At 47.5% G+C, this 18672-nt stretch overlaps 1 protein-coding gene across 6 annotated transcripts in view; it reads left to right on the top strand.

Annotated features, from left to right (window-relative positions):
- The window catches only part of ARHGEF4 (Rho guanine nucleotide exchange factor 4), a 228225-nt gene extending 210384 nt beyond the window's left edge, over window positions 1–17841 (top strand). For all 6 annotated transcript variants that reach the window (XM_040613912.1, XM_040613914.1, XM_040613913.1 and 3 more), the window contains 9 exons: window positions 5327–5506; window positions 8122–8316; window positions 9344–9523; window positions 10143–10375; window positions 11726–11855; window positions 12741–12872; window positions 13936–14179; window positions 14902–14979; window positions 16215–17841. In XM_040613912.1, the coding sequence (XP_040469846.1) occupies window positions 5327–5506; window positions 8122–8316; window positions 9344–9523; window positions 10143–10375; window positions 11726–11855; window positions 12741–12872; window positions 13936–14179; window positions 14902–14979; window positions 16215–16372 (1530 nt within the window). In that variant the 3' untranslated portion in view covers window positions 16373–17841. The remainder of the gene's footprint in view (window positions 1–5326; window positions 5507–8121; window positions 8317–9343; window positions 9524–10142; window positions 10376–11725; window positions 11856–12740; window positions 12873–13935; window positions 14180–14901; window positions 14980–16214) is intronic.
- Window positions 17842–18672: the final 831 nt, after the last annotated feature.

The following is an 18672-nucleotide window of genomic DNA, read 5'->3' as shown; positions in this document are numbered from 1 at the left end:
TGCAGCTGCACAGAAATGCCAATGCAATATTAGAGCTGCAGTCGATTTCAGTTTCAAAGCATCAGTGTTAGTACTGCCTTTGGGTTGCAAACACTGCTGTCTAAAAACTTAAATGTTGTTATAAATAAAGAAAAAGAGCCAATTTTTGTTTGTTTTCACTGCTGCCAGCTGCAGGAGCTAGAGCAGCTGTAGGGTGGCTGGGTTTGCACTCTCTGCCTTCTAATGTTTCTCTTCTAGAGACTAGTTTTTGGGGCTTTTCAAGAACATGTACTGAGTTGCCCTTGATAATACAAAGCCAGCACGTAAATATTGTTTCATATGGAAATTAATAGTTGTTTTTCAAACTTTGCTTTAATTGCAAAGATCAAAACCAGTGGTAAGATGAGCCTTTTGAGCGGAGGAGCTGCCATGCTTTGAAATGGTGAGCATTCCCTTTAATACATGTTTTTCTAGAAGATAAGCAGCTCTCTCAGTATAGCTGGTTGATTGTGCTATGCTCCAATGCATTTTGCAGGAAGCTTTTTTATCTGCTGGTGTGTGTTATCCTTCCTGGGATAGGGAGTGATAGCGTCCCCAGTAACAGTATAGTCCTTGGAGAGGATACTGCATTCTCCCAGCTGGAGCAGCTCTGCTTGCTGCAGTGGCATGCAGTACTGTAGGTGTTTCTGTGCCATGGAAACTTCAGTCCTGGCTCAGAGCTACCCTTTAGTATTTGCCTTGGGAAAGGGACTGTTAGACTGGGTGTATCTGGTATGTCTGTATCAGCCTAGGAATTGGGCTGGACGCAACTGAAAAAAAATAGTATAAAGTACAGGCTGGTACAGACTGAGGACTAATAGAAAAATGAACACTGAGCATGGTGATCATTAAACACTTCATGTTAGCGCCTGCTCCCCTGCCCACCCCCAGGTAACGAGCACAGACTGAAGCAGTGCAGGGAGACCAGGCAGAGCCTGTCAGCCTGAAGTCATGGAGATGTTTCAAGTGCTGCTCTACTAAATTAACTGAGACAATCCAAAGCATCTCTAAAGTGTTTTTTTACTCTTTATTTCTTGTTTTATTCCATATTGATCATTCCTCCCTACAAACAGGGTGTTAGTTAATCAAACCCTGGCCTGTATTTCAGGTGTGTTTTCAGTTCCTCCTTTGCATGAGAACTGGCCATGGGTAGTGGCTTGTCTACTTGCCTGTGCCTACTTGGCCAGGCTGGTGACCAAGAAGTTGTGACTTGCTACATTTGGCAAATCATAGTCACAGCAGGGATGTTGTTGAATAGGGAAAATTTAAGATACTAATATTAGTGGATGGATTAAAATACCAGCTGAGGATTCACTAGTCAACCCCATGGATTTCAGTGACTCTGAGAAGAACGGTGTGGCTCTGCCCCCTTTTGAGCTGGATGTATCAACCCTAACATGCTGTTAAAGCTAGGTCAGGCTTGGTCTTGTCTTCTCATCAAGATACTGAGATCTGACAGCTTGGTACTGTAAGGTATCAATGCCTTCACATCAGTGGTCTGCTTGTGTGATCATCAAAATGCTAAGGAGGAAGTCCACTTAGTCTCTCTGGTCATGGTCACGGCGTGTGCGCCAGCTACCACATCATACTCAGAGCACTGATTCAGAGTGGCATGTTTAAGCACACAGCAAAGGTATTTTATCTCAAAAAGAGCCACATTCCTTATGTGCTGCTCACAATTTGTATGTTGAAAAGCCTGCTGAGTGCCACCCTTCCCAAAGATTTAGTATCATATGCCCATTTTCTGAGCAGCAGCCATCCCTGACACACAGGGACACAACTCCGCACGGTACGGCAGCCGTTCCAGCGTGACCTGCTGGTAGGGCTTACCTAGGAGCAGGTGACTCCCCAGCACTCTGCCTGAGACCAGCATATTTAATCAGCTCCTCTCTGTAGGGGTGGCCAGATGCTCAGCTCCAGCCACCCCATCACCCTGTCACCCCTCTCTTCTCCCCGCAGAAGGGTAGAGCTGGGCTCAGCTTGTGGTCCACACGGTCACTAGTCACTGCATTCGGATTGCTAAGGCAAACAGATGGGTGGTGTGCAGGCAGACTGCTCAAAGCAGCAGCAGAGCTCTTCTCGGACAGTAGCTAACATCCAGCCATTCTTTCTCTAACTGAAGTCTGATAGCTGATTTTAGAAAAACATACACTTTTTATGTCTGCTCTCTACTCTAGTTTTCACTGCTTTCTGTTAGAAAGTTAAAACATCTAACTTTCTGGAAGCCTGACAAAGCCTACAAGTGTTTCAAAAATATGAATGAGGGCTTTACTCATAATGCTGAGTATGCTTCAAGCATGTCAAACTATATGCAACGTGCCTGTTAAGTGAAATACGCATAAAAAGCACAGAATAATTTAGGTTAGAAAGGACCTTTAAGAGTGTTCATTCCAACTCCAAGCCCAGCACTGCCAAGCCCACCAGTAAACCATGTTCCTAAGTGCCACATCTACATGTCTTTGAAACACCTCCAGGGGTGGTGACTCCACCACCTCCCTGGGCAGCCTGTCCCGATGCCTGACCACCCTTTCAGTGAATTTTTTTTTTTCCCAATATCCAACCTAAACCTCCCCTGGCACAACCTGAGGCTGTTTCCTCCTTGTTATGTGGGAGAAGAGCCCGAGCCCGACCTGCCTGCAGCCCGGCCTGCCCAGCCCCCCTGCAGAGCCCCCCGCCCCCCAGCAGCTCAGCTCCCCCCAGCTGGGTGCCCCCTGCCCTGACTGAGGGGGCACTTGCTCCCCTCGCCCAGCCCGGCGGTGCAGACACGCAGCAGGACGGGCCCCGGCGCTGAGCCCTGGGGAACCCCCGTGTGCCCGGCGCCAGCGGGATGTGACTCCATTCCCCACCGCTCCCTGGCCCGGCCGCCCCCCAGCTCCTGACCCCGCGCAGAGCCCCCCCGGCCTGGCCGGGAGCTATTTTTTCTGCCTCTTCAGGCTGGTTGGGTGGTCTGTAACAGACTCCCACCACGATATCTGCCTTGTTGGCCTTCCCCAGGCTCTTACCCATAATCACTGAACCCTATTGTCACCATCGTCAAGCTCTACAGCCAAAACACTCCCTAACACACAGTGCTGCCCCACTGCCTCTTATTCCTTGCCTGTCCCTTCTCAGGAGTTTTCAGCTACCCATTGCAGCACTCAGTTGTGCGAGGCATCCCACCATGTTTCCATGATGGCAACTATATCACGGTTTTCCTGCTGCACAATGGCTCCCAGCTCCTCCTGGTTGCTGGCCACGCTGCATGCACCGGGGCAGGTGTGCTTCCTTGGTGCCGCCACCTTTTTTGGGGGAGAAGCTCTAACTCCTGTGTGACCATTCTCAGGCACTTCTGTAGTTTCTAACACATCAGTAACCCTTGTGCCTTTGCTGCCACATGGATCTCCATCCCCTACCTCCACTGAGATACACACAGCTCTAACAGCTGTATGCATTAATTGTCAAGCCCAAATATTGTTTCCCTCCGCAGCTCATTTGGACAAATACCTGCCATTTGACTGGGCATAGCTGCTTCTGCTGTACGGTGTATTCATTGCTACTATCTCTTGATGTGTGGTTTTCAGAGACTAATGATACTACTTCTCTACTTGCCTTGTCAAAGGCTGCCCTTGCTATAAGAGCTTAGACTAGTGAGGGACTGTTTATGATGCCTGGATTATTTTCCCATCGTGCCACTGGCAGGCTGATGACAGCAGCGTGTCCCTTACAGTCCCTGCTTGCTGAGCCTCACCGCAGTGACTGCTCAGCTCTGTGAAGAGCAGAAGCCTGCCATAAGGATGCACCCAGCCCTGTGGTGATGCAGTGGAGGCCAGCGGAGAAAAGACAGTGTGGGGAGCACCAACATGCTATGTATGAGTGGAGGAAGCCTCTCATCCTCTCCTTTCCCCATCATATTTTTGTCAGAATGGAAACACTGCATTAAGCTGTTTCTGGTTCAGTGAAGGGGCATTTGCTATCCAAAGGCAGACTGCATTTGAATTTTCTTTCTAATGCTTCGTTAACTCTCTCCTGATTTACTGTATCCACCGTTATCTTGATGTTCTTTTACAACACGCATCTTTCTTCTTTGGAGAGGGGCAAAAACAGTAACGCAGAGCAGCAGATAGCTTACTGTGTGACCGAGCAGTCTAGGTGCCCAGCATGGATGACACGTGCATTATGTGGCTGTGGCGATACTGCTGCAATGCTGTCAGGTACACCATGGGCAGTGGGTTTTGTACAGTTTTTTTCTTTCTCCCTTGTGCCTCATAGACTGTTCTTCCTGTTGTCTTCCCAGAATTTATCATTGCACCATCTTCCTGGAGAAAAACAGGGCTTCGCTTCCACTCCAGAATGGCTAAGTCCTTTTTTGCAGGACTCCAGTATACACTTTGCCTTCTTGGGGAAATCCTCGGTGTTCAGATATTCTCAGTCGTGCTCAGGCCCCGAGAAGTCTGTGCATGTACTATGTAGTTGTTGAAATTCAAAGAAGACTCTGACTTGATAAGACCTGTGGGCATCAGGCAGGCGCTGCTGTTGTAACGGCCAGCGGGACCAGGTCACAACACCACCACCGCAACTTTCCTTAGCTACACAATAGCTAAGGTGTGAGTGGTTGAAAATGGCATTAGGCACATACAGACAAAATCATCACTATGTTCAAGAGCCCCTCACAGCCTCTAGCCATATAGGTTGGGGTGGTTTTTTTGTTTTGTTTTGTTTTTTTTTAATTGTTGGGAGTGTTTTGTTTTTGGGTTTTTTGTAGAGTAGGCCCTCTATGGAACATGTAGTAAATAACCGTTGTCCCTCTGTATAATTACTTAAATTCTCTAGGAGACTTATTTTAAGCAGCTTAAGTGCTAAGTTTAACCACCTTGAAGACTTAAGGCTCTATCCATCCTAGACTAGCTCTGAGGCCTCAGAATACCTTCTGCTCTGAAGTATGTTTCTGAACATTAATGCTCAAGGGTTTATTCCAAGGCTTTCCAAAACAGGGCAGTACAAGAGTATCTTCCACCAACAGTGTACCACTGAGCCTTGTTTGGTTGCTGTGGCAAAGTCACCAGTAAGAAATTCCAGAGCATCAAAATGATGTTCTTTATGGTAGTAAACATACTTGTGTCCAAGTGATTCTGAATAAATGCTGTCAAGAGCAAGGTCAGTTGAAGGAACTCCCAGACTAGCACCAACTCCTTTTCACATTGCTCAGGAGGAGTCAACAGTTATCAACACTTGTTTGGCTCAGCAGCAGTGTTGCAAAAGCTGCAGCCACGTTGGCAGACTGTGCTGCTTTCTTGGAGGAAGCTGACAGTTTGACTTACTCTGTCCACAGCTGATCAGTGATGGCAGCGTGGTGTACGCAGAAGCCCTCTGGGACCATGTCACGATGGATGACCAAGAGCTGGGATTCAAGGCTGGCGATGTCATTGAAGTAATGGATGCTACCAACAAGGAGTGGTGGTGGGGGAGGATTCTGGACAGCGAAGGCTGGTTTCCAGCCAGCTTTGTACGGGTAAGAGTTTGATATTTCTTTATGCCTCTCCATTAGTAGCAAGTGCTTGTTCTTTTTCTGCTGGTTTCATGTTCTGTAGTGACTCTTCAGCACTGTCACTGCTAGAGATAGTTGGCTCAATGTGCCTTGTTACTATTCCTCTGCGCATGGCTGCGGTACATTGGGCTGAGCTGCCACCAGTGTGGAGAAGGTCCCTCTTTACATGAGTAAATCAGGGCAAGGGTGGTTCAGTTCCAGACTCCTGGAGCTAATGTGAGTTGTGCCAGCTGGGGAACTGCCCTGCATGGTGATTTCAGCCTGGGCTCCTGCTTACACATACGTATATCGGCTACTTTGTGCCCAAGCACACAGCATGCCCTTCAGGAGCGAGCAACAAACACCCTCCATGAGGAATCCCAGATGCAGCAGGCAGAGGTCTTCCCTCTAGTGTCCACCTCAGACAGTATGGGATGAGCATGGCACCAAATTTAGTTTTTTCCACCTGGTGCTGGGTCCAGTGCAATGCCATGTCCCACCTGACTCACTCATACACCTGCTCTTATCCCTGGAGTTTTAACGTCAGGCTGCTGGGCTGCCACATGGCACTGTATTCCAGGGATTTAAAAATGGTGGAGAAAACCACAAAAAATGTCTTGGAGGTCACGTGGGACAACTGATGAGGGAGGATAGGAAACACTTGATGCTTTTGGGCCAAGGCTTGTGGGTCAAGGCTCTCCCTCGAGGCCAGCTACAAAGGCCACGTAGAAACAGCTATATAGAACAGCCCAGACAGTCCCAGCTGTATATGGCAGAGGTTGGATTAAATTCCAACAGAGCAGTCTGAAACACCTGAATTCTCTGTGCAAGTTGGGGGTAAGATAAGAGTCTGGGTAGCCGCTGTGCACTTTCCTGCTGTGAGGAGCATCTTTTTTCCTTTCTTAGGGCTGTGACTGTCGGTGTGGATGCCTGACCCAGCTTTCACCACTTCAGGGCAGGCTCCTCAGTACTGCAAAAGCAATTAGGTGCCTCAGGGCAGATTCTCAGCCCTTTAGCTCTTTATCCAGGTCACTTCAGATCACAGTGACCCAAAACCAGGGGAAGCATGAAAGGAGGTGATACAAGGTGATCCCCTGTCTGTAGCAAAAGTCCTTCGAGAATTGAGGCAGATAGTGCTGTGTAAATTTTGAAATGCTTTGTTATAGATTGCAGCAGACAGTCTCACCTGAGTAACTTACAAATGGTGCATGTTTTTGCAAGTGAGATTACTAGAACCAAACTCTCAGCACCGGCGGGGACAGAACTGCTTTTTTCATAGTCAAAACACAGGCCTTTTTTTCTTTTGTGTTACTGCTACATTGAATTGTTGTACTGGCTGGCAAAAATCTGTGGTAAGATTTCAGGACACTACTGCTAGCCATTAGGGATACAGAGTAACAAGTTCTTTTATCAGAGTAATTACAACACTTACTCAGGCATCTGAGTGAAGCTTCCCTGCTAATTATCGCTGGGTCTCAACTTACTGCCGGGAAGGCCGGTATGTTGGCAGACTTGCATGATGTGCAGGTCTCTCAGTTACTCCACACCAGTTTCAGGCCAGGCTCCGAGTTTAAGACTCACCAGTGTTGTTCTGCTCACAGTGAAGGAGAACCAGGATTGCACATCGTCAGGGCTTCTCCAACTGTAAAGAGTGAGTAAATGTGATCTATGCCAATGTTGGCAAAGGGATACGAGTATGCTCTGGGTTTTTATATGTAGCTATATCTGTATCAAGTGGTAAGTAATCCTGCCTAGAAGAAACTACAGTTCTGTGCAATTGTACTAGTTGTAGTTACGCATGTTCCTGCTTCACTGTTTTTCACTTCTGTGCTGGAACTGATCATTCGAGTTGTGTACAAAATATTCCCAGGGGCACTCTGACCGCTACAGTACTGCTACAGAAGAGAAAGCTCAGAAGTGAAAGGCACCGTCAAGCGGCCGCTGTTACCTCCGGGCCGTGGCTGCGGGGTGCAGGCTGCAGGGCGCTGTGCCTGCACACGCCGGCGCTTCTGCTCGTGCTGCGCTGCCATCTGATGGGCGCCAACAGCCCAGTAACTAGTGCTGCTCCTTACCGCACAGTGTGCCCGCTGGCGTCTATCTGCTTCTGTATTAACAAATTCTCTTTAAATAATCTTGGGGAAGCAGATACCGAGCGTCCATCTGTTATTCATCGTACGAGTACAGCAATACAGCTGTATCAAAAAGCAACTGTTTGCTGGTTTCCCCCCTCTCTCCCTAAGTGTCTCCTCACACGTACCTAAGCAGAGTTCACTTGATAAACCGTTTCTGTCCTGACTTTGTATGTATTCTTCCTGGAAGACTCCAGATCATTCCTGTGATTTCTGTCCACAAGAGATGCCTGCTTAAAGCCACCCATGTCACACAGTGGGAGCAGCTGGAAAGTACCCTCCCCAAACTATCTGGCCTTAGCTTCCCCCCAGGGAAAATATGTTTACAGGTAATATACACACAGCCGCCCTTGTCACTCCTCACCCTAGCACAGTACTCTTCTGCCATTCAGTCAGCTGCCCACGCTTCTTTTCCCTGGGAGAGCTGTGTTCAGCAATACAAACGGTGAACATCTTGTGTGTCCGGCACAGCTGCGAGTAAACCAGGATGAACCCATGGAAGATTACCCCCTGAAGGTAGAGGGTGGCAAAGAGGACGACTCCTGCAGCAGCACCCGCCGTTTTGGGATGGGGCAGACCACTAAAGACCAAATGAGGACCAACGTCATCAATGAGATCATAAGCACAGAGAGGGACTACATCAAGCATCTGAAGGACATTTGTGAGGTAATGGAAAAAAGGGGGAAGGAAACGTAAGAACTTGTTTGAAGGGTAACAGAATATGCCCCATTCTTGCCCAAAGAGAGACCCTAAGCAAGTATCTTTTCTAAAAATGAGACAATTTCCACCAGAGCTTGTTCTGATAAATGGCACTGCATGCTCAGAAAACAGAAGACAATTCATTACAGTAATATCCCAAATCCCTCTGTATTTGGAGCACCCACTTGGGCTCTGATTAAATGGAATTGATTGAATTTGCCAAGCCAGAGAAAAAGCAAATGTCTAGCATTGCTGTCCTCTTTAATACATGTTCTGTGGTAATATAATCAGCGACCCCAGCCTTCAGGCAAGTCATGCTCAGATCGAAACAACTGGGGGATTTTCAGCCAATTAGGTCTTTCAATTGCAAATATGCTGAACATTGCGACACCTCTTCTAAAAGAGACAGGGCACACCGGGCCAAACGAAGGTAATTGGTGAGGGTTTTGCAGGAACATAGTTCTTCACTGAAATGACACAAAAACGTAGTGCCTTCCAGGAAAGCCAGCTGGGGGAAAGCAGCACACACTCACTGGACAGGCCTTTCCTCCTGCAGTGTCCCCCCCATGTCCTTTGTGCACTCCTCCTCCCCTGAGTCAACCAGGCATTTCCTAACACAAGCATCCAAACCAGATCCACAACTGGATTTAATTGGTCTAAACCCATCAGTGGATCAGCGCTGGGGTCAGAACACCCAGTAGCCTGCAGACAGACAAAGGTGGGTTTCACAGGAGGGAAAGCTGCCATGGGACTCCCAAGTGTGGATTACAGTATCCTCTAAGGCAGTGATGATGTAACTGTGGCTGAGTTTCTGTTTCCACCATGTTTTGGGTAGTTATCAGAGGAAATCATAGCTAGAACATGGAAGCAGCTATGCAGGAAGGGGGTACAGGAACCCGGTGTACAGCTGACTACAGTTCACGGGGGTTTCTGTCGATAACCAAAGGCCACAGAGTGAATGCCCACCAAGCTTTCCCATTTGTTTTCCTCCTAGGGTTATATTAAGCAGTGCCGCAAAAGAGCCGACATGTTTACAGAAGAACAGCTGAAGACAATCTTTGGGAATATTGAGGACATCTACAGGTGCCAGAAGAAATTTGTTAAAGCACTAGAGAAGAAATTCAACAAAGACCACCCACATTTGAGTGAGGTTGGCTCATGCTTCTTGGAATATGTAAGTAAATTTGACTTTGTGGGAAAGGGGTAGCTGAGCGCGGATTAAGCCAAAGGATTTAGAAACCGATCTAACTGAATTGAAGCTGTTTAAAAAATCCCACCGAACCAAATTAAATGCTACCCCCTACCCTGTCCAACCACTACCCACCTCCCAACGCAACATCCTCTAGCTCTTGTGGCTGTGGAAAGAACACTTACAAAGGTGCCTCAGTGTCTGAGCACTATACTCCCTGCCAGACAGTGCTCCTCGAGGCAAAAATGTAGGAAGATTCCAAAATACTGTGCTGGACCTGAGTTTACAGCTGTGACATTTTCGGGTCAGTGCAGGATCAGCAATGGCTGATTTCGACCATTACAAACATGCAGCTGAGCACAGGCCAGAATACATGGAAATGTCTTGCTCTTACAGATAAGCAGCACATCCTGTAATTTGTAATATACCCTGCCCAACCCCTGCTTCAGGTCTCTGGGCTTCAAAGTTTGGGCAGGATACAAATTACTGAACAGCCCCATGTGATACTCGAGCAGGACCTGCACTGGGAACTCACACACAGCACTCTGAGGCAAGCCATCACCCTCAGGAACACGGACGGTAAATCATTTCGTTTCCCTTGCAGCAAACAGAGTTTCAGATATACTCTGAATACTGCAACAACCACCCCAACGCCTGCATGGAGCTGTCCCGCCTCGCCAAAGTTAACAAGTACGTCTACTTCTTCGAAGCCTGCCGCCTGCTGCAGAAGATGATTGACATCTCACTGGATGGGTTTCTGCTGACTCCTGTGCAGAAAATCTGCAAATACCCACTGCAACTGGCTGAACTGCTCAAATACACCAACCCCCAGCACAGGTAGGTCAGCACGGTGGGGAGGGAAGGAGCGAGACTGGTCTCATGGAAAAGAACTAATGCAGAATTTTGTATGGAGGACGGTAGCTTGCCAAGAGCAGCCGATACCATGGTTCTTCTGTGTTACCTTGTAGAAACCAGGGGGAAAAAAATTATTTTTCTATCAAATACATAATTTTTCATTAAAGTAGCACTGGGTTTTCCTGTCTGTTACAGATCTGGACTTGCAAGGTTCACCTTATAATGGTACTTTTCTATTTCATTTGGCCCACATATTTCTGGCACCAGCACATACGTACTTTGGAGTTAAAATTTGTTTCTAATGGTGGTGTTGAAAACTTTGCCTCCAAAAGCACTGGTTGAATATACCCCAAAATGCCCATGTCACTACTCCACAGCATGTCAGGGCTGTGTAGCAGTCATGCGCTTTGCCCAGTGATTCACCAGTGGGAAGTCATGGCCTACAGCCATCAGGCCATGCACACTGGCCGCTTCAGCACCAGCTCTGAAGCCTCCAAATCCATTGCTTAGTTAAGGCACTGCCCTCGGCTCAAATAACTATGTCACTTAATCAAGCATCTGAAATAATTAGCTACAGAAATAAAACGTGAAAAATCTGTCTTAAAAGTGTTGATACTGGTCCATTGTGGCTTGACTTAATTTTACCTTCCTAACTGCAGCACTGGTATTTCACAGAATGGTTTTAAGCATGTCTTACTACATTTATAAGCATGATGTTCTGAAGCTGACCTCTGAACAGAAAGCTTCTCGATGCAGTACACAGATGTTTGGGAAATTATGTTGGAAACAAGTTGTGCAGAACAGCTCCTTCCCAGCTACTTAAACTCAGAAGTAGCTGGTGGCAGCAGATGGTTTGTGGGGGAGGGTAGATCAGCTTCTGTCTCACCCTTCCAGGTAAAACCTACCTGAAATGAAGCCAGTTATTGCTGATCTGCCTTACCTATGCATGGCAGACTCAGTCCCTGTATGCAAATGGTGCATTATGAATATATTGCATTATGTTGCAGAAAACACCCAAGGCTTGGAAAGCCCTGGAGATTCTTCCAGCAACTTGTATTTACACCTCTGTGGCTGAACTTGCTTGCTTACCCCCTTCCCTTCCACACACCGGGCCTGGATTTGTTACAAGACTGTAATCTGGGCCTCTAAGCCAGCATGCGTCTGAAACCTGTACCTCTGACTTTCAGCAGAAACCAGCTGGGACAGAACCGCAAGTGGAACTCGTGTTTTCTGCTCTCCAGCCCTAGGCCGAGCCCGACTGCACTCCTTTGGAGCGTAGGTACAATAAGCACGCGTCATTTTGTCATGCCTAACACCTCTGCCCTACCGTAGGGATTTTAAAGACGTCGAAGCTGCCTTAAATGCCATGAAGAACGTTGCTCGGCTCATCAATGAGAGAAAGCGGCGGCTGGAGAACATTGACAAAATTGCTCAGTGGCAGAGTTCGATAGAAGACTGGGAGGTAAGAGACTTACTTTCGCCATGAATTGAACATTCTGTGTTGCCCCTCTTCTCCCCCTGCAACAGCTTCTGTCTACAGCAGGATTTTCGTAAGGATTACAGTCTAGCCCTGCCTCAGGTCAGCTGCCCCTCTTTGTGTGCGTTCGTTCTTTTATTTAGACAGATACAATCTTTTAGTACAACAGAAAAGGTCTAGTGCGTAACAGCTACACCAGCTGCCTTTGCATGCTCCCTGAGATTTCTGCTTTCCCATTTTCCTTGCAGAATAAAATGAGTGTGTAGGTTAGTGAAATCCTGTTGTTTTCCTTTTGCCCCCCATTTTATCTGGAGTGATTTCAAATGCTCCCAATGGGCAGAACTGCCCCTTAATGCTCAATAGCCACATTATTCTTGCAGAAAGGCAAGCTCTGATGTAGTGACAAAGGAAGCCAAGGTTTTGTGTAGACTCGTTAAAACAAAAAATTAGTAAAAGAAGCAAACCTACTAATTTTCTAAACCCTACACTCAATAAAACCAGACTGTCTCCCTCCCAAGGATGTCAGGCTACGTTGTCAGCTCTCCGCTTACGTGCCTCCTTTAATGTCAGGGATGGATCAGCTGCCCTGAGCAGACTCCCTGGAAAAGGAGATCTTTTTCATTTACCACACTGTTCTTATCAAATTCAGTTCCCATTCCCTGGGTGCGAGGGGCACAGTGTCTCCCTGATGCGACAAGGACTGTCCTCCAGCCCAGCAGCTCCCTCTCATTCCCAGAAGTTTCATCAGCAGGAATTCAGGCCACCCAGGCCCCTCAGCCAGGCTGAGATTCTCCTGTGAGACTGTGGGCTTATTTCTTCTCCCCCCTTTTCAGATGGCTGAGACCCACCTGTTCTTTGTGCTGTTTTCAGGGTGAAGATGTCCTGGTCAGAAGCTCCGAACTCATCTATTCTGGGGAATTAACCAAAATCTCCCACCCTCAAGCCAAGAGCCAACAGAGGATGTTCTTCCTCTTCGATCACCAGCTCGTCTGCTGCAAGAAGGTAACCTCACTAGCCAGGCACGAACGCTGTCTATCACAGCACTAAAGCATTTGAGTGAACTCTCTCTTTACCCGTTTGCTTCCTTAATACTTACTAGCATCATATATGCTTCTGGCACAGAGATTTCTACGTGCATTCGTTGCGTTGTTTCCTCTGACGTCCCAGGGTGTTCTGTGCACCTGACCACAGCAATAAGCTACAGAAACCGACTACTGGCCTAATTCTTACAGCAAAAGGCAAGCACTGCGCTGCTTCTAGGGTTAGCGTATGGGTTTGTGTGCTGTATGTGTGCTCAAGTATGAGCACTGTCACCCATTTTCTTTTAAATACGTTTGGTTTTTTTCAACTGCACTTCCACATGAGATTATTATTATATTCAGAAGGTAACTGCAGCTTTGATGAAGAGCTGTGGGCCTTGACAGTCGCTAACACCATATTAACATCGCATGTAAGTACAGACCATGCTATTTTTCATAACCCAAGTGATCAATCTTCCTTGGTAGAGCAAATGAAAGGTATCTTTCATTGGAATTTCAGCACTGAACATGCCATTTTTTTTGCATAATCCATGGCATACAGGTAGCTGCAGGTAACTAAGGCATGAAACCCTCACTGTTTTATCACTGCACTCAAGTTTACTTTTTGTTGTCAACACAAAAATCAATAGCTAATTAGGATTTTTTTTTGGCTTTCTAACTGGGACTGCAGGATTCCAATACTGACACATGCTTAATGAGGATTTGGGATCGTGTGTACCAACACAAGCTTGCTTCTCATTCAGAGCTGCTCAGGGCAGCTGATATTCCCCAATGATGGATGCCAGCCTATCCTGACCCCACCACTGAAGAAACCATGCAATTCCCCTTGCTGCCAATGGTGTCAACAGGAGCTCAGTGCTTTGCAATTTCATAGAGTCAAACCCTCTATCATTTTTTTCTTACAGGACTGTAATGACTGCCACAAAGATTAAATGCTGCATCGTACCAAAGAATATGAATGCTTAAGGAAGGGATGGGACAGGGAACAGTAACATTTGTATGAGTCTGTGTGATCTCTCTTACAGGATCTTCTGCGCCGGGACATCTTGTATTATAAGAGTCGGATCAATATGGATGATATGGAAATACTGGATGTAGAAGATGGGAAGGACAAGGACTTCAATATTAGCGTGAAAAATGCATTTAAATTGCACTGCCGAGACACTGAGGAAGTCCACTTATTCTGTGCAAAAAAGCCTGAGCAGAAACAGCGCTGGCTGAAGGCATTTGAGAATGAAAGAAGACAGGTTCAGCTCGACCAAGAGACAGGTATGGAAAGAGCAGTGTTGTGAGCCAGTGGTCTTTCGATGGGTGTTAGGGTGGTTTTTTTCGTTTCTTGTTTGTTTGTTTTTTTTTAACCACCAGCCAATGCATGGGAGTGAAAAGGCAGGGAAGCAAGTCCGTGCTCCAGTCCAGCTCTGGGCTGCTGAATTGCACATTCTGGATGAATCTGTGTAATTGAAAAAATAAAAAATGCAAACCACTGTGAGCAGACACTGCAGTATGTCCTCAGGGAGGCTGATGTGTCTTTCATGAGTTCAGGCAGGGCTGACCAAATAGACAATACTTACATACAACTTCCATTATTTTGCAGTACAGTGTGAGTCCCCAGCTTGGCAGTATCTGTAAAAAACACATTCAGTCAAGGGTTCTCATTATAAAAGAGAGTTTTAATTGTTTTGTCTAAATACTGCTTAATTCAGACCTGTGATCTAATGATATTTGAGCCACAGCAGGCCTGGCTGGCAGCTTCTTCACCCAGCAAAGCACAGGCAGTAAACCCTGCATGAGATGTAGGGAGGGCTGTGCAGCGCAGCACAAGCTGGGGGGAGCAGTACGTGCCCCTTCCAGCTTTGGGAGTAATTTTAGCTTGTGACCTTTCACCTCAGGCATATTCCTGCCACCGTATTTCCCTTGCTCTCTGTGCCAGTGTCTTCCATGAGATATAAAATGGTGACCTGCTGCTGACAAACTCCTATTTTATCTTCAAGGTTTTTCAATCACAGAGGTGCAGAAAAAGCAGGCAATGCTGAATGCCAGCAAGCAGCACCATACTGGGAAGCCTAAGGGTAAGTCATACCTGAACACATAAATGCTGCTAGAACCGTGTGTGTGTGTGCATGTGTCTATATTTACTATATGGGAGCACTTCCAGTGAAGTGGCATTAATTCTTGAGAAAGCCAGATGGTGAGCTCTGATGTGACAATCTGCAGTATCGTTCCTGGCAGATTCAGACAGCTGGAGTCAGGAAACAATTCGTAACTACAGGAAAGCTGCTTCACACCTGATTGCCGAGCACAGTGCCGGGTGCCACGGTTACATACAAACCAGCAGCTCCTGCTCAAGGGCTAGTTCACAGGCTCGCCTTAGAAGCCAGGCTCTCCAAGCAGTGCGGTATGCCCTTTGTGAAAAGACAAGATTAAGTTTTGTAGTAACCCCCATGGTGCAAAGAGGGTCCTAAAGGTCGCTGCAGCAGGGACTATTCCAGCTTGGGAAGACGCTTTGAAACCTGTATTTCTGGCAGAACACCACAGGTAGGTACCATGCGCATTGACAGAGCTGCACGTTGAACCTTGAAGACAAGGAAGGCTTAGCAGCAGCCAGGGGAGTGTGTGCTCAAGAGGTTCCTGTGCCCACCGTGCTGTCAGCTGAAGATTCCTGCTACCTTATTTCATGATGCCGTCGCACCTCTTTGTATCCAGAGTGACAGGTGTCACTTGCTTTCCCCCTGGACCCACAGACAGGCCACCGCTTCCTCTTGGTGGTACCAGCCAGCAAGTAAATCCCAGCCCAGTCTCCAGAAAGCAAGCTTGGCTGAATTTCAAAGTCAGATGTAAGATTTGGCTGCAAACAGGGAAGTTTGGAAGGAGGCCAGACCTCTTTAACAGAGCCAAGCCCTAGGGGTGACACAGTAAAGGAGACCCCCTACGCCAGCCCTGTCCGCAGGCTAGGCACTGACCATTACAACTCTGAAATCCGCTGCAGGAAGCTGTAAGAGGCAAGACAGGCACATGCACAGCAGCTGCTTCTCCCAGAACCGCCAAAGGCAGAGGTGAAGTTTGTCACTAATGATGAGCTACAGCTGTTAGGCCCTGCTGTTGTGCTGACAGAACACCTGTCAGTTACGCTTCACATTGCTGGGCCTTCCACAGCAAAGCTGATCCCCCCCAGCAGTGCTGAAACCAAGGGTCATACTAAGGCAAACCCCGCTGACTCCCCTGCAGCTTTAACAAGGACTGGGCAGGGTGTGGGGAAGGGAGCTGTGCTCAACTAACGTGCTTCCCCATCTCCTTCTCGCCGCAGCTGTCACCAGGCCATACTATGACTTTCTGATGCGTCAGAAGCATCCCACCCTGCCTACCACGCTCCCTCAGCAACAAGTCTTCATGCTGGCAGAGCCCAAGCGCAAGCCCTCGAACTTCTGGCAGAACATCAGCAGGCTGACGCCCTTCCGGAAATAAGGGCAGCCCCGTGTTTGTGCCTGAACCCCTTTCGAGAAAGCACTTTATCCGTCAGTCCTGGGAGGTGGAGCCCAGGTTCTTCCAATCCTTTGTTTACAGAGGATGGCACACGTGCTCCGGCCTTCCCTATTTATTTTGCAGACCGACTGACCGCACTGGCTCCGAGGTGAGACGCTGCGTGCGTGTGCTTGCACACACGTGTGCACTTGTGCCAGTCCCAACGAGCCAGCCTTGCACAGCGCCCAAGAGGCAAACTTCCAGGAAGAGATCATGGGAGGGAGCCTGACATGTTTCACCTGAAAAGATATTCTTTGTCAGCTGTACTTTCTTCCCGCTGCGAACACTGCTGCTGTCTGGCAGCTGTCAGAGGGGACAGTGGCTGATACACCTGCTGGCTCCCTGCCCACTGACACGCTCCAAACAGTTCAGAGTCATTGACACGATACATTTTCCGTGGAGGGATAAACCCTTCTGCTCTCTGCCCACCCCCACTCCCCACGTTTCTCAGAGACACGATCCTCCTCCACCGCCTCACTCATTCAGTTAGCCTTGGCAGGCACTCAGCCAACAGTGAGTATCGCACTGTGACCTTTTCCTTCCCTTTAGTTCAACACCACTGATGATGAACTAGATAGTACTTTAAACTGTGCCAATCAACCTGCAGCATGAGTAAAGTTCAAGAATCTCTCTAGTGGGTTTGAGTTACGCAAGTTAGAGAAAAGTGTGCCTAATTAATACCATACTCAATTCCTTAGATTCTCATCTCTCCATCATTCTGCCATATTTCCTGGCCAATGAAAATGCTCATCGTTTGTAATGTGTTTATTTATGGTAAAAATCAGAACTGTGTATTTTGTAAGTCTGTAATTGTTCTTGTCAGATGTTGTTAACTTGATGCCTGTTTTGTCTATTTTTTTTTTTAAAGAAAGGTCAATATTTGCAAACCTAGCTCCCAGAAGTCAGAGTCTACAGTTCAACTCTGAAAGATGATTGTTATGCAAACTCCCACAGACCCTCAATTCAAGGGGTATTACTACAGGTCTTTGCCACCTTTAAAAAGATGGAAAGCCACTTTAAAAAGGCCTAGATTTGGCATTAGGAGCCTCACATTAAGTACCCAAGTTTCAAACTGTGGCCAAAAAGAATTAATTTAAACCTTGGTTAGCAAAAGGAAAGATTTGCCTTACCATAGTGAGAGTTAGAAGCCATACTGACTGAATTCCTTAGCTTAGGAGACATCCTGTGACAGTGGAAGGAAGACGCCAGCTCATTCCAACGATGCTAGTGTGAGTGAGCATTAACTGCCCGCAGAGCTCAGAAATCCAGTGTTTGTTGATGCTGTAGCTGACCAAAGTCTGGTCATCCAGGGATATCTGAATTCAGTAGCATGTACAAAGTCATTCTTGCACTATATCTTTCCCCCAGACCAGGGGTAACATTTAATTTCATAAAGAAACTTGTAAAAGTGACTCTCAGCCTGTGTTTGTCTCCAACACATCTGTGTGAACTTGTTTCTCTTCAAAGTCACTGTAGGGATTCTGCTCTTGCACTCCAGAAGTGACCACTGATCAGTAGAAGCCGTGCTAAGTTATCCTCCAAGCCATCCTTTGGGTGGAAGACTGGTGAAGCAGAGACCATACTGGAGATGTGCTGGTCACTTAGGACACTGATCAAGGTTAGGAAGTCACCAGTTCCCAAATTCCTGCTAGTTACTTAAAAAACATGTCTAGGAAATATCAGAAAAGTGCAGGGGATGCTCAAGCCCACTTTGCGCAATATAGAATTAAGGAGTACCAGGAAGCGTGAAGAAGTACAAATGTAAAGAGAACCCACGGGTCCTCCTGGGACCTGCCCAGCCTACGCCCCTGCCCTTCTTCCTGGGCAAACACCTATCCCCGTGCTCTTCTCCTAGGCAGAACCAGCTGTCACATCACTGTGCAATATGCAATGTGCAAAATGGCAACCAAAACCCAACAATGCCCCCTAACCCTTCCCTCTCATGCAGAAGCACAAGAGATGTCTGCCCATGGAAGGTTTGGCACTTCCCCTTCCCCCTGTGTCACCCCAAGCAACAGAGGAAAGCGGGGGTCACCAAACTGGAAGCAGTGCCTTGAAATGCTGCCCACTGCATTTGTCTGGCATTCGTCAGAAATGCCTCTCTAACGGCACGTAGCAGCTGGGAAACTGAGCCAGTGGGAACTGCAGGAACGGCCTTCAAACACTGCACAGACAGGTGTGGGTCACTGCAATGGGGCAAGGGCCAAACCGCCCCTGCACCCACCCTCATTGCACGTTACCTC

This window comes from Falco naumanni, chromosome 13 (assembly GCF_017639655.2).
Source record: "Falco naumanni isolate bFalNau1 chromosome 13, bFalNau1.pat, whole genome shotgun sequence".
NCBI lineage: Eukaryota > Metazoa > Chordata > Aves > Falconiformes > Falconidae > Falco > Falco naumanni.
Note: the sequence above shows the minus strand (reverse complement) of the source record. Positions and strands in the feature narration are given on the sequence as shown.